General features: G+C 40.4%; 2 protein-coding genes and 7 non-coding genes across 9 annotated transcripts in view; 8 read left to right on the top strand and 1 right to left on the bottom strand.

Annotated features, from left to right (window-relative positions):
• Positions 1 to 495: 495 nt before the first annotated feature.
• Positions 496 to 12,829, top strand: TAF1D (TATA-box binding protein associated factor, RNA polymerase I subunit D). The gene is given in 15 exon segments (XM_058799888.1): positions 496 to 528; positions 2,324 to 2,572; positions 2,676 to 3,120; positions 3,378 to 3,553; positions 4,115 to 4,172; positions 4,474 to 4,506; positions 4,508 to 4,762; positions 6,403 to 6,453; positions 7,671 to 7,800; positions 8,152 to 8,198; positions 9,024 to 9,060; positions 9,363 to 9,431; positions 11,083 to 11,154; positions 11,972 to 12,047; positions 12,658 to 12,829. Coding segments are annotated over 6 exon segments (1,071 nt in total). The 5' UTR covers positions 496 to 528; positions 2,324 to 2,336; the 3' UTR covers positions 4,631 to 4,762; positions 6,403 to 6,453; positions 7,671 to 7,800; positions 8,152 to 8,198; positions 9,024 to 9,060; positions 9,363 to 9,431; positions 11,083 to 11,154; positions 11,972 to 12,047; positions 12,658 to 12,829.
• Positions 6,196 to 6,267, top strand: LOC131555011 (small nucleolar RNA SNORD5). The gene has a single exon (XR_009274506.1). It is a non-coding gene; the product is annotated as a small nucleolar RNA SNORD5 (small nucleolar RNA).
• Positions 7,438 to 7,565, top strand: LOC131555008 (small nucleolar RNA SNORA40). The gene has a single exon (XR_009274503.1). It is a non-coding gene; the product is annotated as a small nucleolar RNA SNORA40 (small nucleolar RNA).
• LOC131555000 (small nucleolar RNA SNORA8) lies at positions 7,893 to 8,031 on the top strand. Its single transcript, XR_009274495.1, has one exon. It is a non-coding gene; the product is annotated as a small nucleolar RNA SNORA8 (small nucleolar RNA).
• On the top strand, positions 8,402 to 8,533 carry LOC131555002 (small nucleolar RNA SNORA1). Its single transcript, XR_009274497.1, has one exon. It is a non-coding gene; the product is annotated as a small nucleolar RNA SNORA1 (small nucleolar RNA).
• Positions 9,216 to 9,288, top strand: LOC131554999 (small nucleolar RNA Z40). The gene has a single exon (XR_009274494.1). It is a non-coding gene; the product is annotated as a small nucleolar RNA Z40 (small nucleolar RNA).
• On the top strand, positions 9,971 to 10,102 carry LOC131555005 (small nucleolar RNA SNORA18). Its single transcript, XR_009274500.1, has one exon. It is a non-coding gene; the product is annotated as a small nucleolar RNA SNORA18 (small nucleolar RNA).
• LOC131555001 (small nucleolar RNA SNORA25) lies at positions 12,091 to 12,220 on the top strand. The gene has a single exon (XR_009274496.1). It is a non-coding gene; the product is annotated as a small nucleolar RNA SNORA25 (small nucleolar RNA).
• Positions 12,830 to 13,545: 716 nt separating the features above from the next.
• The window catches only part of CEP295 (centrosomal protein 295), a 43,635-nt gene continuing 31,135 nt past the window's right edge, over positions 13,546 to 26,045 (bottom strand). Inside the window, exons 19-29 of the mRNA XM_058825451.1 lie at positions 25,815 to 25,929; positions 24,027 to 24,260; positions 22,150 to 22,310; positions 21,763 to 21,919; positions 19,017 to 19,660; positions 18,227 to 18,397; positions 16,919 to 17,036; positions 15,954 to 16,160; positions 15,276 to 15,384; positions 14,668 to 14,767; positions 13,546 to 13,832 (exon numbers count right to left, since the gene is read on the bottom strand). Of these exons, the coding sequence (XP_058681434.1) occupies positions 13,785 to 13,832; positions 14,668 to 14,767; positions 15,276 to 15,384; positions 15,954 to 16,160; positions 16,919 to 17,036; positions 18,227 to 18,397; positions 19,017 to 19,660; positions 21,763 to 21,919; positions 22,150 to 22,310; positions 24,027 to 24,260; positions 25,815 to 25,929 (2,064 nt within the window). The 3' untranslated portion in view covers positions 13,546 to 13,784. The remainder of the gene's footprint in view (positions 13,833 to 14,667; positions 14,768 to 15,275; positions 15,385 to 15,953; positions 16,161 to 16,918; positions 17,037 to 18,226; positions 18,398 to 19,016; positions 19,661 to 21,762; positions 21,920 to 22,149; positions 22,311 to 24,026; positions 24,261 to 25,814; positions 25,930 to 26,045) is intronic.

Raw genomic sequence — 26,045 nt, 5'->3', positions numbered from 1 at the left:
GCCACTCCCAGCATGGCGCCATCCTCCTGCCCCTCCTTCCCGTCGGCCCGCGCGCCTCTCGCGAGCTCCCGGCGCTATTTAAGGGGCGGGGCGGCCATTGCGCGCCCTCTGCGGCGGGGCGGCGGCGGGCGCAGGTCAGTCGGTCATTGCGGGCGGATCCGCCGCCATCCGCGCTGCCGGGGCCCGGAGCCGCGGTGGCCGGGGGTGGAGGGACAGTCCGGGCGGTGTGGAGTCGTGCCCCGAGGACTGGGGCGTGTGGCGGCGGTCGGTGAGGGGCCTCGCGGAGCGGTGTCCCGGGGTGTCCCCGGCCCGTGATGCCTTGATGCCTGCCCGCCTTCGAAAGGCCTTCGGCGGTGCCGACCCTGGGGCGCTGCGGGCAGCCGAGCCTGGCGACGGGTGTGTCCGGCCTTTGTTAGGCCTTCATCAAGTTTACATGGTTGCTTTTCTTCCCTAAGGCATCTGCGTGCTGTGCCAGCGCTGCAGGCCAGAGCTGCGGCAGAGACCTCGAAGGATGCTGAGCTGCGCCTTGTGAGTACCCGGCAGGGCCTGTGCGCTCAGGGGCACTGCTGTCCTGGCCATGCCGTGGGTTGGTTTCGTTTCTGGGCTTGGTGTTTGTCAGGCCAGGGGTGAGCCAGCGTGAGCAGTGTGCCTGCAAAGGCATAGCAAAGCTGCCACGAGCGTCTTTCATGTTGTGAGGGGCCCAAAAAGGAACACAGGATTGGAGGTGTGGCCTCAGCAGTGCTGAGTACAGGGGGACAGTAACTACCCTGCTCCTGCTGGCCGCACCATTGCTGATCGAGGTTGCCATTGGCCTTCTTGGCCACCTGGGATCATACTGGGCTACTGTTGACCAGCACCCCCAGGGCCTTTTCTGCTGTGATCCAAGTGCAGAACCCAGCACTTTGCCTTGTTGAACCTCACTCAGTTGGCTTCAGTGAAATCCAGCTTGTGCAGGCGCCTCTGCAGAGCCTTCCTGACCTCCAGCAGATCATTCCCATCCAGCTTGGTGTCACCTGCCAGCTGAATGAGGGTGCACTTAATCCCCTTTTTAGGTCATGTCAGTGGACATGAAATTGGTCTGGCCCCAGCACTGATTGCTGGGGAACATCACTTAAAACCAGCTACCAGCTGGATATAACTCCATTCAGCACCACTCTCTCGGGATCCATCCATCCATCCAGTTTTTCATGCAGTGAACAGTGCACCCATCTAAGCCATCAGCAGCCAGTTAATCCAGGAGAATGTTGTGAGAAATGCTGTCCCAAAGCTTTACTAACGTGCAGGCAGACAGCATCCACAGCCTTTGCCTCATACACTGGTCAGAGAAGGAGATCAGGTGGGTCAGTTGGGACCTGTCTTTCCTAAATTTTGACTGGGTCTAATCCTTTGATGTGCATGTGCGTTCAGGATCATGTGCTGCAGGTTATGTGAGGACATTGTATAAACTGCTCTAATGTCTTCAGATGCTGAACTGTGTAATAACATTTGAAATATTAATGGGTATGATGATGAGTTTGTAAAACTCTAAAAAGCACAGTAAAATTAGAAAGATACAAGTCTACAGGGCTAGTAAATGATTAACAGGTAAAATAGCTTTGGGCTCATACAGAGGAAAATTTAAGTTCCTTTGTTGTGTGTTACAGTCCTTTTTGTATAGACTTGGGCCACCAAAGAGCTGGACTGTGTTGTCTTGCAGATTCAAGTGAAAATTAACATTTTAGTTCTGAGGCTGGTCTCTGGAGATTGATAGCCAAATAAATGGGTGGTGGATTGTTGAGAGCAGGAGATGATTAGGTATCTTAGAGCTCACAAAAGAACGAAAGGAAAATGGCATCGCTTCTCATGATGACACTATCTTGGATTAATTTAAAGGTTTTAAATGACAGTGAAGTAAATATTTATGTATGACTTAAAACTGCAATATCCTTTCAAGTATAAGACGCCATTGGCTATGTGTATGCGTGCTTGTTTGGAGGCAAACTCTGCCCTAGTAGAGAGGGTTAAAATATTCAGAATTGAGCTCAGTAAGTCTCTGAACAATCTGTTGCACCACTGATGTTTGCCTTCCTTTGGGCAAGAGCTGAACTACAAAGATTCACAAATTTTCTGATCTCAGTTATGCTGTGATTATCTTCAGTGGCTGTGACTTCAATGTTAGTATGAAAAATGTAACTGGTCATGGTTCATAGGAAAATCTCTGCTCAAGTTTCCTCAAGATTGTTCTTAAGTTTACCCTGTGATCATGAGTGGAGTAGCAGGAAGTTTGTTGCCTGATTAATGTACATTTTTTTTTTTAGTTTCTTGAATTCTCATTGCCTTTTAGAGCAAACTGAAACATGACTGATACAGATGAGTCCCAGGCTTCACGCTCTGATTACCCTGATGCCCAGGAGCTGATCAGCCACCAGCAGGAGGAGCCATTCGAGGTGTGCTCATGGCAAAGGAATACAGGAACAGAGCAGTCAAGGCAGAAGGCAGCTGCTCCTCAGGAGTCTGCAGATCATCCCAACAGCACGTCTAGAGCATCAGCTGCTTCAGCTGAGGTTTTACTGATCAGCAGTGATTCAGAAAGGTAAGCTTTTGTCTCTAGTCCAGAATTTTTCCTGTGGAGAACTTGTGTAATGTATCATAAAAGTGAACCTTCTTTTGAAAGTAAATACTTATTTCTTCTTCAGTGATGTCTGTGCTGCTCGTCCTGAGTGCTCCGTTGCATCTACAAAGCAGAAAAGGCGATCTCAATCTTCATGGCAACAAGCTGAATCTGGTACAGAGGTACCTGACAATGAAAGCTCCTCAGATTCTTCCCTGTCTCCCCAAAGTCCAGGGAAATCATTAGAAGTTCCCAAGCAGCAGAAGTCTAAATTCAATTTGAAGGCCATTTTTGCCTATCACTTCAGGGGAAGGAAGTTCAAAGCCGCCGCACACCGAAAATACAAAATACAGGCACGGAAGAGCAAGAAAAAGTATGAGAGCACCCAGATGCCCACGGGGAGGCCCCCACTGACAGCCTCACCTCAGGAACAAAAGAGGAGGCTCCTAGACAGAGGTTTTCAATTCCCTTTTGTTGAAAAATATTATGGGGAGAAACATATTCCCTTAAAGATGGTTCTTGGCTATGAGGTAAGTCCTCTGTTATGTGGGATAAATATTTACTTAGTCTAAAAATTGTGAATTGAAATGGGCTCTGTTGTGCTTCTTTAAGAATAAAACAGATTCTACTTCTATTAAACAGGATACTTGATGTTGTAAAATTAATACCTTTTAAAGCAAACACTGCAAGAATATATATGGGTGTTGATAGAATGTTACATCAGTTCATAATGTAAATTTTTTATAGTGGTACTTTTAAGGTCTTACCTGAGTATTTTTTCCTACAGCAAGCAGCTGCAAAGGGATATTTCAAGTATATTGAAGTGCTTAAATATGAAGAACATCTTAAAAAAGCTTTAAAAGCCCTTCAGGCCAGTGATGACTTAGAAAAAGAGTGTATGGTGTTACGGAAGCACAAGTACTTAGATGATGAAGGCCCCATTTCCCCTATTCAGGAGACAGAGTAAGTTCATCTTTGCTTTTTTGTGCTTTATGAACATATAAATGTGTGTATCAAGTTCTGTTGTTCTCCTGTCCTTTTAACCTTTGAAAGCATTGTTTATTTTGGGAACAAAGCACTCTACCCCTTGGGATATTATGTGTTTGTAGATTGTGACTTAATAGTTCTCACAGAAAGAAGTATTTTTAATTTGATCTGAAGACTGATAATTGTTGGTAGAAATTAAAGTATTTGCTGAAATGCACTCCTCTAATGTTATCCCAAATAAACTACAGTGTTCTAAACCAAATACTAAAGGATAATTTATTACTTTTTTACATTAATAAAAACCAAAGTGTTATCTTTGGTCTTCAGGGTTGAGCAATTAGCTTAGTGCAATAAAAAGATCAGTAAATCAGCAAGAATACTTGCTATTGTAAATACACTGATAACCTTTAGAAAGCCAAAAAGACAGTGTTAAAGGTACAATGCTGTCTTTCAGCTACTGTTCATTTAAGGGCTTGTAGTTAACACGTTTTAAGGTTCTATAAAAGTACATAGTTTGATCTAATTTTTTTATTTCAGTGATGATCAGGACAGCTTGAATTCTGATACTCAGGAACACCTTGATGCCAGAGTAGTGGTAAGTAAGCACTCCTTAACTTGAGAAACATTCTGGCTTTTCTGTTCTGAAGTTAAAGAATTAGTAGATAATGTCTTCAATGTTTAGTTCTTGAGCTGAGATCCAGAGTTGTGTGACCTCTGAATTCTGATCTGTTAAAGCAGAAGGAGGTTGATTGTCCACACTTCTCTTCAGTGTAATGCTGAAGTGTATAGGAGTTCTGCAGTTCCCTGCAGAGTTCTTAAAATATGCACATTTACTACTAAAATCTTAAATATCTCAAAACTAAACTTGTTACTACTTCTGTCTTCCATTTTCTTAGGAGAACAGCTCTTTCATTCTAAGCAGCACAATTCCCAAAAAAAAAAAAGTCAAAGCCACGAAGAAAACATGCCAAACCACCTGAAGTGATTGAAATAATGGATGAAGAAGAGGGTGCTGAAGAGAACTCTGTGCCTCTGCAAGGCTCACCTTGGTGAACAGCAGATGGACCAGCGAGGTGGCAGTGGTTGTTCCTCAGATACATTTTCATGGGCCTGTTTGGTTTAAAGCATTGGTCTGGAGTCACTGTTCATCTCTCCACCCAGCTGCCCAGGCACACTTGGCTTACTGTGAGTATATTGGGCTTGTGTCTGAGACAGTGACAAAAATAGAATAACTTTGTCCTCATGCTCAGCTTTTAAGTGTCTTCTGGGCTAGTCTCTATCAGGAGTATAATATTCCTGGTTCAGTGGCTGATGAGCTTGGTGAAGTTCTGGCTTCTGCAGTGTGACTTCTGTTAACCAATGGATCACAGAATGTACATAATCAAAATGGGAAGACAAGTTCCAAGTATTGTAAAGGAACAACAGCACAGGATAGAAAAGTATGTGTATGTAGAAAAGCAAGTGTACATTAAAAAGTATGCATACATCTGTATGCTTAAGTTGAAAGGGCAGTTTAGATGCCTTTCTTTCGTAGCTGATTTCTTTGTGGGTGGTCCTTGGGAGATTGTTTTTCTGTCTTAGGGGTGCAGGCTTGAAATACTTTAAAAGTTAAAGGGTTGAAGAAAGAATTAAAGGTTAATGCAAGTCAAGTGCCAATCATAAAAATGCAGAAGTGGTTGGTCAGTTTTGACCAAACTTTATTAAAAAATGTTATGTTAATGTATTTGAATTATAATAAAGCCCAATTTTGTATGATTGAGATTGAGATTGTCTATTCCATGTTGAATAAACTCTCAGAAAACTAATTCTCTGCTCCTTAATCTCATACAATAATCTGAAGTTGTAAGTTATTGTAAAAATAACTAGCAATATAGTGAATCTTGGGTTAAAAATTACTTTTTCTCTCTTTCTCGCCTCTGTCCAGAATAGCTTCTGATGTGAACATGACTTAGCAGAAGCTAAAAGCTCTTTATTAACAGTACTTGCCAGGCATTGCCCCAGCTGCAAACACCTTTCTCAAAGGTGTTTTAGTCAGTAGGAAACATGGCTAGTGTTTAGAAGTGGTCTGAATATCGCTGAATTCTCCTGCAGCAGTTTTGGTAGCTGAAGTAGTAAATGTTTAAAATGTTTACTTGGGAATAAGGAAAACTATATAAGGAGTCACCTCACAGCCTTACTCAGGTAGTCTTAACCAAATTGGTGTCAGCAGCTAACTGACAGCTGTTCAGCAGGTAAAAGTAATCTGTGCTGAAGGAGCAAAAAGGCTTTGTCTGCTGATTAAATTTCCTTCAGATGGAACTGACAGTCTCAGGAGGTTTGCAGTAGGTGCTCAGTATTATGAGCAGCAAGTCGAGCTGTGTTATTGACATGCTTGAATTAAGGTCCCAGACCTCTGGCAGGAAGTTTCCCAAATGCAGCTTTGGTAGCTCTAAGTCTGCAGAAATTACCCTTCAGCATTTAAAGATGACAGCTAAAACTGGTCCACAATTAATGGCTAAATGTAACTCTTAGGTGTCTCCCTGAGAAATACTTAAAGGCTTGAAAGACTCATCCTGGATCTAGGAGTGGGGTTCTTGGTAGGGCATAGTGAGGGGTATGTGGAGTCCTGTTCATTCTGCTGTCATGTGATTAATTCAGCTGTTCAACTGCTGAGTGACTCAGAAATGAACTAAGTTTCGATTCTGATTAGAATTGGATAAATTAATACATGAAAATCAAACTTACTACAGCTGCTAAATTGATTGTTAAAATCTAGCTTTAAGTAGTTTTCAGTTATTTGACTGTATATGACAGTTTTTATCACTTCGCTTTTCTTTCTCTTCTAGTTTATATTGTTTTGGAAGAGGAAATACCTCTTGGTTTTCTTGCTGCATAAGGTAAGATGTTACTTGGTTTTCAGTTTTGTTTCCTTCAGGTAGCTTTTTTTTGCATTATTTCACAAAAGGTTTTGAAAAGGCAGTGCTCCATAGCTAAAATAAACACATTACAGTGCTCCACAGCTGAGCAGCTTGTGAGTGTGAAACTTCCTGGGTATGAGTTCAGTGCTACATACCTTTCATCAGTCTGACCTGTAGCCTCTCTGAACAAAAACTTGAGTTTTTGAATAGTTCAAAGTGCAGTTTTTTAAAAAAACAAAAGCTTTACCATTTCTGTCAAATGCTGCAGCTTTATCTGATTTGGTTTAGACAACACTGCCTGGAATTGTCTCTGCTGAAGATGTTGAGGAACTACTTTCCCCTCAGTGTCTTTGTGGTGCCTCACCCACACTTTCTGTACCAGGGTGTATCAACAGCTGCAGCTTCTTTCTGGTGGCTTCCCTGGGGTAAAATTCCATCTTAATTCATATCTCTTGCAAGAACAAGGAGGGACAGCAGAGAGCAGCTGGTAGTCTAGCATGTACATGGCTGTGAAGGCTTCTTACTGTAGGATGTTGCCAAGTTTGCATGGCTTGGGACAACATAGGGAATAGCATGGAAGAAATCACCTAGTAAGGATACAGCATAGGAAAACTCCATAGACATGGGAAACACTGAGTTGAGGGTGGGCAAGTAGTGAAACCTTACAAGAACATTGTTGAGTGATAGGATGGGAGCAGACACCTCACTTGGCCATGGCTGTAGGCAGAGAACTGCACTAGGAGGCACATCAGGTTGGCACAGTGTATGTTGTTCTGAGGATGTATGTGGTTCTGGGCTCCTCACCACAATTGCCTTGGTTCAAGCTACCTGTCTCTGAGACTGGGAAGTGTGGTGACTGTCAGCCTCTGCTGCTGCTAACAGTAAGTATGTAGTCGGTTGGGAAGTAGCTTCAAATGCTGTTTCAAAAATAGTAAAAAAAAATAAATGTGTTCAGTCTGTTCCAGCACTTGATCAGGTTTTGTCTTGTGCTGTAGACAAAAAACCTGGAACCTAGTGCTTAGAAAAAACCCTTCTTTTGCAACCCACAGCTGATGAATGTATTAGTTGTGTTACTTATATGAAGGGACAACATTTGCATGGCCTCAAATAGCATTAATTCATTCAAATACTGGTCAATTGAGAGTTTGGTGTTGTGAATTTTCAGAAGTGTAGTTTGGTTGTTTCTTTCTTTGTAGATGAGCACACTCACATTGCAGCAGCAGTTGTAACTACTTGGGGATCTCCTGAGTTCTTATGGCTGTTTGCTGACCTGATTCACAAATCCTTCACTTCAGTGGACATCTGTGCAGCATGGTAGCAAAAGAGGTGAGCTTTGTGTTTCTCCTGAGCTTCAGCATAAGACCACTGGGTTTCTACAGTTTAGTGCTATTCCCACAGCAAGTAATCAGACTAATTTGTGCACTGTATGGTATCTGCACCCAGCAGTGTCTTCCTGATGAGGTGTTCAAAAAGCAGTGCTACAGTATTTCAACAGCTGGCATCGTTGGTTTTCATGCAGATGTGCTGGTTAAACTTGGTATTTCTGTTGAAACAAGTAGATTTGGTGTTTATTAGTGGGAAGATTTTCAAATATAACATCAAAAAACTCTTAAACTGTTACAGGATAAAAGTATAGTTTAACTAATGACATTATTCCAAAATATTTTTTCTTAAAAGGGCATTCCTGTGATGTGTGGAACATATTGGAAAGCCTCTACTCAGATGTAAGTATCGAGGAAACAGTTGGGTTTTTTCCTAGTTGTATGAAGATAAAAGCTCAAGTCTTCTTGGTTGCCTTTTGACAACAAAAAAAAGTATTCTATTTTAAAACAAAAATCCACGCTCCAGATGACCACTAGAGACAGGTTTATTTCCAAGTTACCTGGCTAGGTTTCAAAAACAGGCCATTCTAATTGTGGAGTTGTTATGCCTCGTTCTTCAGCAGCTAGACACAACCTGCAGTGTGTCTGAATTGGAAAACGTGGCTAGAAGAGTAACAGGTTCTGCTTTCCTCACTGTACTCATAATTGCAGTGGTGACAATGAGACCTGTAACAAGTTCACTTAGTGGGACAGTTATGCAAACATACTTAAAAATGCAACTACTATGAAATTTAAGCATAAATGTGAGTTAATGTGCTTCAATTCTGTATCCTGTGTACTATAAGAAGTAGAATTAGCAGGTAGAGAAAAATACTTGCAGTGCTCAATTCCTGTGGATGGTTTATTAAAAGCATATTTTTTAAGGTGTTGTACAATGGTCTCTTCCATGCGTTCTTTGTGAGGTACCTCCCTTAGTTTTACCTTCTGTGCCACAGTGCTCCAGTCACTTCAGCTGCAGCTGGGCCTTGTTGGTAGTTGTGCGATGAACTGGGCTGTGGTGTGATGGCAGATAAAGTGCTCTGTTGTGTCATCAGCATTCAGCCAGTGTAACTGGGCTACTCTGCCTGGCCTCATACTGAGATAAAAGCACTCAAGTCTTGATGAACTGCTAAAATACTGAGGAAACTTAGAAGTATTACTTACATACAACAATTAATTTTGCTTTAGGAAGTGCACCTGATGTCAGGTCTGAACTAGCATCTTGGTAAGTTTGTGTCACTTTTTTTTTACGTGTTTTAGGTCAGCCACCTGTCTAACTTGGTGAGCTGGTTATACTGCTGCTCCTCATTTAGTGAGAAAATGCAGTGTTTCAGAAAACATGAGAGCTTATTTTCCCCAAACTTTAGAATGCTGTTAGAATATTGTTGTGATGATTGGCAAAATGTTCAACTGCTCTGAAGAGAGTGAGTGAGAAGAGCCTTTCTGAACAAATTTACTTAATACTGTTGTAGGTTCTGCTGATTTGTATGCTGGTTTGTACCTTTACTTGTTCTTTTCTGGTTGCAGGTACTTAGGGAAAGTGAAGAAGAAAGAAATGCAGGCTGCCATTTCACAAAGTCTGAAGCTGCTTCAAGGGTTAGTGTGACATCAGAAGTTCTGCCTATACTTTAAAGACTCAGGGGCTCTGGTCTTCAGTAGGTCAGGAGTCTCTCAGACCAAGCTCACTGATTTGTGAAAGTTCAGGGACTGTATTCAACTTTACACTACTATATCTTAATGGATTGTTCATTCTGTTAAAGGAAGAATTTATTGTAACCTAAGTTTGGCCAAGGAATGTTCATATAAATTCCTCAGTCAAAAATGAGATGAACTGGTTGACTGCTTAAACTGACAGTTTTGCATTGACCAGTAAGTTACACTCAGTAGGAAATTTATAGGGAGGATTCTGCAGAGTTCTGTAGATAATTCCCATTGATGTTTGCTTCTCAGGTAACTTAACTTGTAATTAAAAACTTGCTAATATGAAGGATGTGCTAGTGTATCTCACCCTCTTCCTTCCCCAGAATGTCTTGAAACAACATGAAATGACGCTTTTTGTGATCTGTACCAAGTACTTTCCCAGTCTGCTTCATTTTGATTTATCATCTCTTGTGTTAATTTATGGCACCAGAAGTGTTGAGGTCTATCCCGATGGGATCTTTCCTGTAGGTTCATGTCGTTGGAAACGCCTCACAGAATAAACTTGTGGTTTGGCTTTACCCACTTAACTACCTGTTAGCTCTGTGGGATAAAACTGCAAGACAAATCTTAGAGTACAATCTGAGAATGCAGGATGCCCAGTGTTATCCTTTAGGTGTACTGCAACATGCTTGGAATACAAATCAAAAAGTGATTCAAATGGAAAAGCTTGGTTGGAGTAAAAAGTCAGTGTGTTCTGGGACTTCAGGTGCAACTGACATTCTGAATTACATGGGCTGAACTTAGTCTCTTGCCCAGGTTTTTGTGTAGGCACCTGACTTGCAACAGTTTTTTTGCTGCATGTTTTCTGGATGGCTTGAAACAGTCAATTCCCCCCTTTAATCATGCAGGAGTGATTATTATTGTTTCAGTGGCTGTTGGTAAGAAGAGAGCACTTCGATGTCTGTTAAAAAGTAACTTCATAAACTTGCTGCATTTTTTTGTATAAGGATGCTCCACAGTTTCGTATTAAGCAGCAATATTTGGTTAATTTCTTGAAGTGTGGGGTTTAAAGAGTTAATTTCTGAGCAGATCAGCCAGTTTACTGCTATACTGTTAAAATCCCTGCATTCTGTTCTAGAGAAAAAGGAGTTCAAAGTAAAAGAAGCAAAGTACTCGGGGGAAAAGTATAAATCTTCACACAAGAGAATTCTGAAGCTGCTGTTCCTGTTAGTCTGTTCTCCCTCTCAGCTGCATGGCAGTTCTGTGGAGAGTACCTCTTACTGCCTGGCACCCTCTGGTGCATGCAAGAAGCTCAAATGTAGAATGAGCTGTGGTGGCTAAAGGTCTGTGCACCCAGCAGCCTCCTGGTGGGCAGATGGTCAAAAAGCAGTGCAGCATTTGGCATCCTTGGTTTCCAGTCTGCTGTGCCTGTTAAACCAGGTATTTTTGCTGAAACAATCTCTAACCTCTGAAGGAATTTCAGTGTACTTATTTTCATGTAACAAATAAAAATGGCTGTTTTCATTTGTCTTCATTTTGATTATCTGTGTGAAAACTGTCTCCTGGCCTCTGGAACTCAGCAAGTGCATTCAATTCTTTCTAACAGGTGCTTGAGGATACAGAATGAAGTGAATTGAATTGCCCTGAGTTAAAACGATGGAAGCAATTAGTTTGACAGGTAAGCACTCAGTTACTAGTTCCATATGATTTTACATGGTGTATTAGCTTTGTATGACTGAACATGGGAACTACTAAGCTGTTGTAGAACTAAGTATAGAATGGTTGTGAGTACCAGAGATAACTGGGTAGTTATCACTGCAGATCTTGGCAGCATCTGAGGAGATCACTCATCTGTGAGTCATTCTTCTGTGTTTATTGATACTTCAAAATGTTTCAGCAGTTGTGCAGCCATTTGTAGTACGGGTGTCCGAATTAACTCTGCTGTTGGTTGTGAGGAATTCCTGAGTACTTAGAGTTTGTGCCATACTTGGAGCTTGTTCACAACTTGGGTTGTGTATTGGCAGGATTGATTGGTCCTTCACTGGAAAAGATGGGCAGCTGGGCTATTCACTGAAGTCCTGTAAGAGCAGTGGGAGGAGTATCTGGTCATTACCAAGGCTGCTGGGATGTTACTGTTTCTGGTGAGCTGTGGACATGACCATAAAGCAAATCCACCAGACTCCTGTGCTGCCACATGATATGGCACCAAGTCTGCTGGGCATAAAGCTTTAACACAGGTCAAGGACACAATACTCCCTGCTGCTGTTAAAAGCAAATTCTGAGGTGTCGGGATATATCCTTGGGCACCTTCAGCACTTAAACTACAGGGGAGCAGAAGTTCCAGTTACGTGATTTGTTGATTGAATTCCAGAGCTCCTGCTGAGAGGTTGCTTCTTTGAAACAAACAAAACCAGGAGACATAGGCTGTTCCATGTAATTTACACCCGAGGTGCACTTTTCCCCTGTACTAACCAAACCCAACTCTTAACTCCTAGGGTCTGCCACCAAGTTGCTTCTGTGTGTCAGAGGGATGAGAAACACCATGTGGGAGCTGCCAAAGTGAGTGTGAAGGTAAGGGCACTTAGCAAAAAGGCTGAGACTTTAAAGAAATTGAAGGTCACTTCAAAGAGGGTTTGCGTGGCTGAAAAACCAGCAGCTCTTAACGCGGTGACCGCATATTGAAATCCTCTGCAGGATGCCGTGGACACTCTGTGTGTGCTCTGGTCTATTTGTGAGGAGATAAGCCCTTGTGTAGTTGGGCCTTACCCTGCTGCCTTCAGGGCTTTTTGATGGTGATGTGGAGGAGAGGCTACTCAGTTCCATTCTGAAGCAAGAACTTGCAGCATGGAGCATTAAGGAACAGGGTTGCTACAGTTGTGGTTTGAGCAGTGTTGCAGCCCAGCTGCTGTTTGTGTGTGCAGAGAAGGGCAGTGGAGCTGGGGAAGGGTCTGGAGCACAAGTTGGATGAAGGGCAGCTGAGGAAGCTGGGGGGTGCTACACCTGGAGAAAAGGTGGCACAGGGGGAGCCTTCTGCTTTGTACAACCACCTGAAAGGAGCTTGTAGTGAGGTGGGGGTTGGTCTGCCAATTAACAAAAACTTGTGCCAGAAGAAGTTTAGATTGGATATTAGAAAAGTTTTTATTTGGATTGAAAATGCTAATAGGTATGTTTCCTCTCTTAGATCCTGCTGATGTTGATGCCAGCCTGCTCCAAAGAACACAGCCAGACAAAGAAAGAACCATCCCTAGCGTGTTTATTGCAGTTTTTTGAATTAAACATTCATTTTAACTTGCTACTCTGTGCTCTACTGAAAATCCCAGAATTTTGCAGACAACTTCCACTTGGGTCCATGGAATTTAACAAACTGGATTTGTCTTATGGTTTGCTGCTGCAGTACATGCCAACTGCACCAGACTGAAAGAAATGAGTGAAGTGTAGAGTTAAATCATCAAAAATCAGCTTTCTAAGAGTTTCCCTGAAGCAGATTTAGAGGAGGTTGCAAAAATGAACACAGGGATGGAGCACTTCACCTCCTGTGAAGAGGCTCAGAGCTGGGGTCCCTCCTGGAGCAGAGAATGCACCAGGGAGATCTTGTTAGAGCCTTAAGCAGGGGCATTGGACCACAGGACCTTTAAAGGTCTCTTCTGTAGTACCAACTACTCCATGACTTGCTGAGGTGCATTTTAACCAGAAAGAGCATTAATGGAAAGCCCTTGGTAGTGCACCTGTTAATAACAAAGTTTACAGAAAAAGTTATGCTTTAAATCTGACCTAATTGTTATGTGCTTAGCTCATAAAACGGGTGTAGAAAACCTCTCTTTGGAAGAAGTAAATTTCTAGTTCTTCCATTCAAATGCTTTAAGATGTACTTTGTGACTATAGGAAACCATACGTCTAATCTTTAATCACAGTGCAAAGAATAGACCAAAAATCCAGCTTTACAGGAGATAGGTCCTTTTCCCCAGAGATTCAAATAACCTTAAAACTTTATTTGAAAACATTTTATACATGTACATTACAAAACTTACTTACAAAATCTATTTGAAATATTAACATATAAGAAAAGCCTTTCAGGCCAGTAACTCAGTCTGAGACAAACAATGAAGAAAGCATTCTGAGACAAACAATGAAGAAAGCATTGTTTCTTCAGTCCATCTGCACCTGTGGTGAGCTCTGAACAGGGGACCACAGTGTTTAAAGCTGAGTATTCCTAAATGGCTTCACCATTCACCACTGAGGCTACAGCACTCAGGGGCCTGGATTGTACCAACACCACTGTGTGCCCTTGTTGCTCCAAGTCTTTCCCTGTCATGGTGCTTTCCAAGTCTTCTTGGCCCGCAGTTTCTCCAGCATTTTCTGCAAATACAACAAGCCATGAGACCACAGTGCTGAAGCTGAAGTGGCTGCCCTAAAGCTAGCATGCCTGGGAACTGCCTGTAACCACAACAGGAATGGGCAGTGCTGGTCTGGAGAGGCCACAGATTACAGGGCAAGGGGAAGGTGGTCATATTCCTCTTTTCTGTTCAGGAAGGGATCTGTAGAGCACTGTAACAAGAGCAGCCACTCATTCCACCACAAAGCAGGGGAGCTGGTCAGGGCTAAAGGCAGCAATTGGGCCTAGATTCCACCATAGTAGTTGCAGCCTGTGAGGATTATCCAGCATTTCCTTCCTTTTGGTTGTCTGGGGTGCAGCAGAGGAAATGGGGAATTGACAAGCGCAAGGCCCTTTGTTCAACCCTGTTCCCCAACAGCTCCCATCAAAACCCCAAGATTCTTGCACCTTTCAAGTTTGGGCATGCCCAGATTCTCACCCTCTCTAGCGTAGTCAAAGCAGTCCAAAAACCACCAAACCCAGAATGCTACCTTAAAAATAGAAATTTGGTCAAGTCTGGACTAAGAAAAAGGCTGCTATTAGTTTGCTACAGACTTTACAGCAGCTGGAGCCTTTTTGCTCAAGCTCAGGTCAAAAAAATTCAGCCTGAGGCAGACATGCCTTTTAGAGAAAACTTGAGCTCAGTTGTTTTCCACAAGAAAATTCCTCGATGGGCTGTACCAATGGCATCATTTAACATCCAGAATGGTTTGAGGGTCTCCATTTCAGCTCCATTCACACCACATCTCAATTACTCTGGAAGCTCAGTGAAATCACGAGACCAAAGGGCAAGAGGACACTGTAGCAAGCTATCATTACCTTTTGAAACTCTTTAGCCTTTTCTCTGTTTTTAGCATAAGTTTCTTGCCTTGTTTTTTCTTCATTTCTGATTTTTACTTCTGCAAGCTGATTATAAAGTCTGTGAAAACAAAAATCAGTGTCTGGGTAGGAAGGACTTGGCAAAGATGAAGTAGGTTAACAAGCTTAAGGTATTGCCCTGGGTCAATTGCTATCAGCTGGGGCAATTTGCATGTTCCAGTAATCCAGAATCCCTTCAAATTCTTTTTCAGCTGCATCAAACAAATCATCTCCCTGTTCAGAGCTGCACTTGTTGCCTGTTATTGCTCCTAAGTGCCCAAGTGCAACTGTGAACTTGGCATCAAATTTCACCCTGTGTCAGGCATTAAGTGGCACAGCAGCCTCAGCAGGGTGACACCAGCAGTGACCTTCCTCAGTGCCACCTCTGCATGGGCATTTCCCAGCAGGTACCTGCATCTAACACACCTGGCTCCTCTCCCACTTCAGTGTTAGGCCCCACTGGGTCCAACTGAAGAGCACAGACTGAGCAGCAGCTTTCACAGAACACAGATTAACTACTTTTTTTCTGTGGTTGTTTTTTAATTCTCTCACTTGTGTTCATGCAATACCTGGATGTCCGCTGGTGCATTTCAATTTCTCCAGACTTTCTATCCTCTGGAGAAGATACTTTCACTTCTCCTACTTTTTTCAACTGATTGGCAAGTGCACCATTTTTTCCTACGGGGAAAAAAAGAAGCCAAACATATGTTTGTAAGTATATCCTAAATTTAAATCTCTAGTTCAGGTAACTCAAAAGCACGAGATATTTCAAAGATTTCTAAATGACATGACAAAACCCAAAACAAGCTAGCAGAACGAAGCAATGGAGATGCCATCCTGAGTTAAAATAAATCCTCCAGTGTCACTCTTGAGGCTGCTGCCTGTGCTTAGGGCCATCCATGGCTCTCCAGAGCCAACCTCCAAGTCCCCAGGAGCAGGCACTAGAGATGCACCAGCCTGCCAAACATGGCTGCTCTGTGATAAGCAGCTGTGGTTTACAGAGGCACCTTATGATGATAAAGCTGGGCTGATTGTGAAATACGAAGAGCCCCCAATAAAGGCCTTCACAGCACAGGCAGCCAGACAGTGAGGGAAAACAAACCTCCCTGATTTCCCTGAGAAAATAAATTAAAGAATAACCCAGTTTGCAATAGCAAACATGCAGCAAATATAAAATCTATTCTTTGATATGAAACAGCAACTGAAGGGATACCTAATGCTGTGTATTGCCCCCTACATAAACCTACCAGAGAGAAGACCAGACTCCTTCTGTCTGCTTCTTAGATTCTCAGACTTCCCTCCTAGAAGCTTGCTTGCTTGCATCTTTTCATTTTCTCTCTCCTTATTTTTAATTGCTTCTACTCTTTTCAGAGATTCCTGGATGAAATTCTGCTTTCTTTTTAAAAAAGATATTTGTAAACTTCTGGGTGCAGCTGCAAATTCCAGCAGCATCACTGTGAAAGAAAAGGAAAAGTCTCCACATTTCTCACTTTTAACAATGAGCAATAAGTCATGCATTTATTTCAAGGTATTTCTAAAATGCTGAGCTTGAGCACTTTTGTAAATGGCATGAGGAGAATGGCACTGAATGATGAGGCATCTTGCAGAACCAGCAGCAGCTCAGACCTATGGGATCCAGTAATGGTCAGCAGGTCTGCCCAGACTAATGCTGTGAGGAATACTGCATCAAAAGCAGCTGGATGCATCAAAATGTGAAGACCTGACAAGTCCTCAACACAATTAAGTTCTGTGAATTCCTGACCTTTACATTACTGCAGCTCATCTTGGACAAAAAGTCAGTATTTTACTACTGTTCCAGACTACCATCAGAATAGGAAAAAGGACAGGTCTTTGGTTATAGGACTTGGGGGACTAACAGAAAATGAGAAATAAACAAAGGTACATAAATTATGACAACAAATCAGAAAATGGCATATATTTTTTCAAAATTAAGTCATTACAAAATCAAACAAGTTTAATGGTAGAGATTCTGAAGCTTCATGAGAGAGAACCTGGCCTAGGAAGAGACAAGTCAATGCTGACACACACTAAACCTTGGTCAAAGGTACTACAGACCAAGCCTGAACAGCAGGATGCACTTACCTAAGTAAAAGCAGCTCTGAGTTTTCCAAATGAGAGGTGTATTTTGTTGATGATTTTAATACTAAAAAAATACTTTCTACTTCAGTGTATTGAAGAACCACATAATTACCTGCAGTCTGATGTGATGGACAGTGACTCTTGTTGGGACTCTGGGCTTTGGGAGAACTGTCAGGCCTTACGAATGCTGAATCATCTGCATCTGGAGTTAGTGGCAAAAATTCTCTCTCCTGTTTCAAATGGATCAGTGATCGGATTGGAAATGCTTAACACGTATGACAAATGTGAGTGAAGCAGTACTACTGTACCACTAGCCTAGACCCAGTACAAATAAAATACATGCTTTTGCCTTTATGCCTGATGCAAAGAAAAATCAGAAATGGATTTTGGTAATAGGGATGAAAAAGCTGTTTTCTAAAAACATTTTAAAACTTAAACAAAACAAAACAAAAAACCAAAAAACAAACCCCACAAAAAAAACCTACCCACCCCCTAAACCCCTAGAACATCTAAAACCCCAAAAACATCCATTAAAGACTTTTGCCCACCAGATTTCAATTGCGTGTTCTTAATACAGGTCTGCAAATCCAATTTCTTTTCCTTTCCTCCTGCTCTCTTCAGTTCTCCCCATCGCCCTCTTCCTGCTCTGTCTTTTCCCCCCATTTTCCAGAGGCAGGTGACACCCACTGCAGCAGTACAGCCTCCAGCTGCCAACCTCCACCTCACCCATCTATCTGCTACCTGATAAAAACCCATCCTTAGACACAATTCTCCAGATGGCTCTTGCAATTAGTGCATGATCTAATCTGTACATCTAACAGACTCAGTTCTACACTGCAGACACTGGTTCTACATCAGTGCTTCACCACCCAAACTATGGTCTCACTACAGCCCAGCCCTCTGCAGTTTACAACAGCCTTTGCTTTACAGAAGCAAGCAGCAAGAAGAACACCACAGTTTAATTAAGTGTGGCAGCTAGGAAGAGCTGATTCATTTTCCCTCTAACTGCTGTTGCAGTCTGGTATGGCTCCATCCTCACAAGGTGAGGGGATTCTCCTTTTTTTTCCTGTCTAGTCCGTAGTTGTCATTTTATCCCACACTCTCATTCAGTTTTCAACTAGTAAGATAGAGTTCAGTCTTGCAAACACCAGCAAGATGGTTTTGTTTTTTGCAGCAAGTCTTCCCAAACTCTATCTAGATTAGTATGACAAAGTAGTAACTAAGAAATATCCCAAATTTAGGATCTATTCGATCTGTCTGGAAAACACAACATCAAGCCAAGATGATCCAAAGCAGTTACAAAACTTGGAGAACACAACAACCGCTTGTTTTTCAACAGTGGATTAACTGCTACAGGGGCGCCTCTCCTTATTGTGATTAATACTAAGTTCAAACCAGAATCACATTAGATAATGCTCACCTCAGTAAAAACATTACATTCAGACTGATCCACACATGCTGAGTTATCCATTGCATCCTCCTTCATTTTCTCTTGGTTAGGATGTTCAATGTCTGATTCTACAATACTGTCATTGGAGCTTACCAGAGTGAGCTCAGGTTCTTCCATAATACCATGCCCTGACTCAGTCTCCTAGAAAATAAATTAATCAAGACATTAGTAAGGAAAAAAGTTTTTAAAAACCCAGTATTTTCAGCAATAGCAACATCTGTTGTCAGAAAAAGGAAGCTCATTTAACATATAGAAAAAAGAAAACCTGCCCCAAGCAGTAAATTAAATACAGAAAGAACATTTGTATATCAGAATTTGAAAAACTGAAACAAATAACCCAAAGCAATCAAACAACTACAAAAACTCCCCCTCTCCGTAAGCTTAAATTACTTAATTCTAGGGAAATTTTTTTTAAAGCTACATCAATGCTATTTCTTTAAGTTTGCTTATGCTTTGGGTAATTTATTTGCCTCCTTCAGGCTTCTAAATGGAGCCAGCTGCATGAGCTCTATCACTTGGTGCTAAGAGAAGGAGATGCAGTAGGGATGCTACAGCTCCTCCAACCATTGTGGGAACTCAGCTCATTTAAACTACTGCTAGTTATCTCAGGGCTAAGATCTGGAAGAAGGAGTAGGGCAAAACTCCAGGAGCAGGAACTAGAACTGCAAAACCAACATTTGCCAAGCTTTCAGATATTAAAGGCCTAAAGGAACTTTGTGCAACAACAAAACCCCTGCTTTTGGAAATCTGTTCTACTCACCCAGACTGGAATATGACATGAGCTTCTGGGCACAGGATGAGAACGTTTTTCGTGTCCTTGGAACAAAGAACTGTTCTGCTGTACAACAGGGTGCAAATGGATGTCTGAGTCTTCCAAGTTGGTTTCTCTGAGAACCCTCAGAGATTCTTGTCCTTCTGGAAAGCTTTGATCTGGCTCCTTCACGTCCATATTGCACTGAGAATGCAGCTCCACAGCTTTATTTACTTCATCTACATGAACTGATTTTTCAGGAAGCTTCACATCCTTCTTCTTATCAAATGCCTCCAAAGGTAATTTTTCAGAAGACACAGTCTCTTCTACTAACTGCTGAGGGAAAGTTTCATCCATTGGAACTGGTATGGGATCTAGTTGATAAAATGATTTTTGCTCTTCCAGGTGAATCAGACTTTTGTTCTGCACATCTTCCACTGAACACTGGAGATTAATACATCTCATACTTCTTGACAGCTCTTCATATTCACTTGCAGGTGAAACACAGTTCTCATTGCCTCTGTTTTTAATTCCAGGCGCTTGTTCAAAAGGTCTCTGTGACACAATGTTCACATCCCCTGGCTGATCAGAATTCTGACAGTCATCACTCAGAGTAGATTCTAATTGCAGTGGGTGAAAAGATTCTTCAGATCCTGTTTAGAAAATTGTCAGAAGTCAAAATTATTGCTAGCAAAACAGAATTTACACCTTAAGTCTCTCTATAAGAAGACTTTTTGGTAATGTATAACAAGAAGTCTAGTAGAAAGGAAGAAACATTTTGCTTAAAAAACTGCTAAAGCCTCCTCAAACATAACACCATTAACATTACAGAAAATTATTCCACCACTGTACACAAAACTTCAATAAACAACACTTGCTGCTTCTTAGACTATGTTTAGGGATGGACTTTGTGATGGTGCTGACATAGCTACACTGGAAGCCAGAACATTTTACAGTTTATACTCTGTAAATGGAAATCCTCTGAGTCTCTCTTGGGCTTGCAACAAAGTCTCTAAACCAGAAAGAAAACCATTACTTGGGCAGAAAATCTTCAAAGAAGAAAGCAACATTCAAACTGCAACAGAGACTACTGTTCCTACAAGGTACAGTATTGCAAGCTAAATTATTTTTCTTTATCTGAGCATAGAAGTCAAGATACCATTTTTTCCCAGAAGAGGCTGGGCAAAGAGAAAGACTGGGTATCAACATTAATTACTGGGGAGGCATTTCAGCAGGACAACATGTGCCAAACAGACAACAGTGTTGTCTACATCACTTTTTTTTTGTCCTAAGTTTGCTAGTATTGCTTACACAGACTCCAGCATTGTGCTATCACCAGGCTTTTTATACACATGGAAAGTGCCACAGAAACCTTTAATGGCTTCCTTTAGATATTTTTCTGCATTCTTTGATACACAAAATATCTAGTTTTACATGAATAAAGAATATTGTCTGCTGATAAACAGCAGTTAATGGGGAGGGGAGAATTACACTGCAACATCAGCCATCAACAGAAAATTCTCTGCATGAGGAACTTGCATATTAGCCTTCCTTGAACAATCTAAAACAGTTTTTACTTGCTTAGGCTGTTGCTTATGTTATTTTTTCCCTCCTTTTAAAGCACAACAATAATTGGTTTGGGATTATGAAAGCACTTAAGTGATGGGAAGATTTTGCAGTTAAACCACAAAGATTCTGTCTATAAGCAATTTAGGAACAGAATAGTTTGAAGTTAGAATGGAGCTTCCTAAATCCCATTTGCTGTAACTGCAATCACAACACCTTGAAGTGTCAGCCTCTTCTAGCACTTTTTATTACTTTGCAAGTCACAAATATAACTGACCAATAACATTTGCATTATAACTACATCTATTACTTAAACTATTGTGCCATGTTTCCTGTTCCTGTTCAGCTTTTTGCTGGAGCATCTTGAAACACTGAAACACCTGATTCTTGCTGCAGAAATATTTAGATTGCTACTACCTGCATTTGGAAATTTTAGAATTACATGAAATATCAAGTTAATTAAAATTTAACTGCACATCTCAAAAAATTTTTCCTGCTATAAGCTGCAGTTAACCTAATCATAAACTTCCAATCCACTAAATTAATTATTCACTGTAGCTCAAAACTTGCTGTTGTATCCTCCACTTTATTTTGTAGAGACATAAGGCTGTTCTGTAATCAAACCAAAAATCATAGTGTGCAGTATACAGCTGTGACTTAACAGTGGGAAAGGAAAATGGAATTGTTTCTTGAAGAACACAATGTATTTAAAAGACAAATGACTCAGTTCAGAGAGACTCTACCACATGAACAAAATTTATATCAATTTTTGGGACCTCCTTACCTTTCTCAAACTTACAAAGTAATGGATATACATTAACAAATACTTGAAAAAGGACAGTTTCAGCCAGAGTTGACATTTCTTTGCCAACCAAATCATCACAAAAGGAATAAGTAACATAATATCCATTACAGTGACTTGAATACCTGGTCTGCTTTTGTATCACAGTCATAACTGCTTATAAAATGAACTTTAAAAAATTTAGGAGTTCTCCCATTAAAGGTGGTGGAGGAGACTGCGTGTGAGAGTGCAGTGGAGCTAACACATTTCAAAGCAGGGCTGAGGGGAGTGAGATCTGCCCCCACTTCAAACCCACACCAAGGGCTGTGGTTTTTATATACTTTATAAAAATACTTTATATATTATACACTGGCACAAAGCTGATTTTGAAAACTACAGTGAACATACCTAGAGTAACATTTTCTCTAACCGACCCTTCTTCTGATGAAATGTTTTGCCCATTTGCTTCAAGAGCAGAAGGCAGACTGCTTCTTTGTCTGTTCAGACCAGAGTTTTCTTCTAGAAATGCAGACACATCTGGACTTTCTGTAGGAAATTCTGAATTCTAGCGGCATAAAAGAAAACTGATTTAAGATTAATTTTCTCAGAAATATAAAGGATAAAACGAAAAAGGTAGTTTTTGATCTTTAGATTATGTATCTGCTACAACCAGCAATCTACATATACAAAAAATACACTGTGTTTTTTTTCTAAATTGTATAGGGATTATGCATTTAAATCTTACAAAAATCTTCAGCCAAAGCATTTCCTCCACCAGAATCTTTTCTGCAGTACCTTGGTAAATTCTCTACTGTGTTGGGAAATTCTGTATTGAGAACAGGATGATGATGATGATGTATCGAAGTCAACACTTGGTTCCAAAGGCTGAAAGGTCTGGTGATGGAAGTTTGGAAAAGGTCCCTCCATTTCAGGAAAACAGAGTTCAGTTTCTAGAGCTATAAGAGAAGAGATTATTTTAAAAACAAACAAACATCACTCACACCCCAAAATCAAAATAAAAGCAAACAAAAAACCTCCAAAACCTCCAACAATGGACATAACATGAGTTGTTCCTATAAGTAGTAAATAAAGCCTATAGAATTCTGCAGGTATACAAATACCAGCTGAAAAATGAAATTGTTACAGCATCCAATTCTTTGACTCTGAACAATGCAGGTATAAAAAGCAGTAAGAAAGTGCTACCCTGATTCAATTTTATTATTCTTTAAATGAAAAGGTGAAGTCTGTAAGTTCTCTGCTCAGCTCTTGTGAGATTGCCTCAAAAGTAGTATGGGTTTCTCAGTACAAAACTCACAACAGAAAAAGACCAATAAAGAGGCACAAGGATGATTAGAGGATGGATGTAGCACACGATGTTCAAAGAGCAGCTAAATAACTGAGTTTGTTCAATCTTAAAAGAAGAACTGGGGGGGTGAGGGAAGTGGTACAAAAATGTCTGCTGTCTATTAGCTCTTAAGAGGTACAGTACAGAGAATCCTAGAATGGTCTAGTTTGGCAGGAACCTTAAAGATCATCTAGTTCCAAACCCCTTGCTATGGGACACCTTCCTCTTAAACAGTTACTCGAAGCCCCATCCAACCTGGCCTTGAACACTTCCAGGGATGGGGCAACCACAACTTTTCTGGGCAACCTGTACCAGCACCTCAATACCCTCACCATGATTGATTTCTTCCTAGTATTTAATCTGAATCTGTTCTCTGTCAGTTTAAAGAAAATGCAGTCTCCTCGAACATGCAAAAAAAGAAAAAACAAACAAACAAACAAAAAACAAAAAAAAAACAAAAAAAAACAAAAAAACCCCAAAAAACCAAAACACCAAAAAAAAAACCCCAAAACCCCCCAAAAAACCAAAACACCAAAAAAAAACCCCAAAACCCCCCAAAAAAAACAAAAAAAAAACAAAAAAAAAACAAAAAAAAAAAAAAAAAAAAACCCCCAAAAAAAAAACAAGAAAGAAGAAAGTTATTAAAATGTTGCTTGGTGGTATAGAATCTTTGTCCTTGGAGATACTCAGAACTTGCCTGGACAAGCCTGTAAGCAACCTGGTCTAAGTTGGCTCTGCTCTGTGAGCAGGAAGGAGAATTTGGGTCACTTAACTAGAAGGTTCTTCCAGGTCTAGATTAATCTATAATTATATGATTTGAGGTTTTCAAACATTCCAGGAAGAAGTGATTTGAATTAAATCTTCATGATCACTAACAACAATGTTCTTAATTTTAATGAATGGTTAAATTTTTCTAGAGAGCATAAAATTTCCACCAGCCAGTCAGAGTTTCACCAACTATGTAACCCCTTGTGAACAATGAAGTATTATATAGTATTTCTGTACCCTCCTGAAGTGAAAGCTGTGCATAAACAAGTGACAAAAATGGCACAGGTAGCAAGCACCCCAGCCACAGCGGCAGGAAGCTGCACAGAATTGATAGAGACCTGGTCAGTCCTTTTGTTTCTGCACTAGATAATCTTTGTGAACATGTATCTAACACCAAGCTCCAAGAACATCAAAGTATTGAATTCTTGCATGTAGAATTCTTACCGACTTTAAAATGTAAATTGAATATAAATAATAGAGACCAATGCCTAACACTGAGCAAGCTCCTCATTCTATATGATCAGAGAGCAGCACAAAAATGCCATAAAATAATGAATACCTCGGAAATGTGTATTGTCCTCTGAGTGAGAGTCCAAGTTCCCAGTAGGTCTCCCCAAGATCTGCTCTATCTGGTTTTCTTTATAAAAACACATCTTTCTTTCAGACAACTGACTTTCAGACACTCCAGACAAGATCTCTTGCCTCTGCTGCAAGGTAAAAGGAAGTGAGGAGTTCCAAGGGTGGCTTCCTGCTTCTCTCACAATTCCACCTTCTCTTCTATCAGAAGACAATCCTGAAATAATAAGTTAGATGTTATGCATACAAACCACTTGCATTACATAATTTGAAAAGACAGTGCTTAGCATCCTGAAATATTCATAGAGTTCTGGGCTTTTGTTTCTTTGTCTCCTGTCAACGCTCCTACAAACCTTACCACACATTTTCACAAATGCAAGTTGCTAATATCTAATTAAAGAAGAGTCAGTACACAGCATTTTTACAGAATGAAGACTTAGGAAATACTGAAATAACATCAGAAAAGAATTAATACTGCTATTTTATGCTAACTCACATGCCTTTACCTCCTACTGCATATAAATTCTTGTGATCTTAAATATCTTCCTGACACCCCACAGTGGTTTTATTTGGGCTCAAACAGAAATTGCTTTATACCAACACTAGAAATCTGAGGGATCAAGACAACCAAAATCATGTTCCTAAACAGTACACCAACGCTTCTTACTCTATATCATTATTATTTATAAGCTTACAGAAGAACTGCACAAAGCTACCAGAAAAGGTCACTACTAAGCACTGAGTGTATGGTGAAGACACATCTAGACTTGAAAAATTTATTTACTCAAATAAATTCTGGTATTTTTCTTCAAGAAAAAAAACGGTATTTTTCTTTCACAACTAAAAAAAGAATGGAGAAGAAAAATTTCAAGAAAATTACCTTAGAAATGACTTTAGCTTTCTTACATCAATAAAACACAGATGTGTCACTTGAGTTAGAAAGCTTACTACTCAAAATAACATTATTTGAAAAATTAGGGTTAGAATGAGCCATCAAAATCTCAGGCTATAAAAACTGTAATCTTCAAAAACTGATTGATAAACACAGAATAACACATATACATAAATTTCTTAAGAAATCAGATGCATGTCAGAATAACTCAATATTAAGCCTCAAGGTAAGTAAATCCAAGGGTCACTATCTAATCAATTTCAAACTCACTTCCATGTTCATACGTAATACTGTCAGGAGCACTTATATATTTATTATAAAGGAATTGGTTTTGTTTTTATGAAAAACTAACAACATCAAGAGGCAGACTCTAGACAAAAACTAGTAAGAACACATATTTCCTAGAAAACTATTAAAAGTCAATATGGCATTCAAATGACATTTTCACAAATAAGTCCTTAAGAATAATGGTGATGACAAGCAACAAGTCTCTTAACAGCAAGACAAACATAGCTCTGCAATAATTCATGATATATATTGATTAGGAAACTTTTATAAGTGTATCATGTGAATATAATTTTTAAAACAAAAATTGCTGCTTGAAAGCTGCTAGTGTTACAGCTGCATAATAAAACTCAAAATATCCTTTGCCAAAGCAGATGTACAATAATATTAAATTATTATAAAAGTAAAAAATCATAAGCACTTAAGAAAACATTCTGGTTATACTCAACTCTGTAAGATGTATTAATCAACCTTTGATGAAGTTTGACATAAGCTTATTTCAGAAGAACTTTGGTGAGTTTGACCCATTTTGCCATAAAATTAAACCACAATTTTCTTTTCACAACAAAAGAACAACAAAACCTGAACACCCACCAGTGTCAACAGGGCTTGCATTCAACATTTCACTGGTTGAAAAGGTGCCAGTGGAAACTGCTGAAGTTCCATCACAGGGTATTCGTTGCATGAAAGCCTCTGAACCTGGCACTTTCTACGATAAAATAACACACCTATTATTACCATGTATTCACATGTTCAGAAGTAAAGCTGTAAACCCACACATTTTATTCTGAGCTCAGTTCAAGTGTAGGAGCCTTCATGTTTTGC

Source organism: Ammospiza caudacuta, chromosome 2, assembly GCF_027887145.1.
Source record: "Ammospiza caudacuta isolate bAmmCau1 chromosome 2, bAmmCau1.pri, whole genome shotgun sequence".
NCBI classification, from domain to species: Eukaryota; Metazoa; Chordata; class Aves; order Passeriformes; family Passerellidae; genus Ammospiza; species Ammospiza caudacuta.
This window is presented reverse-complemented; position numbering and strand designations above follow the sequence as displayed.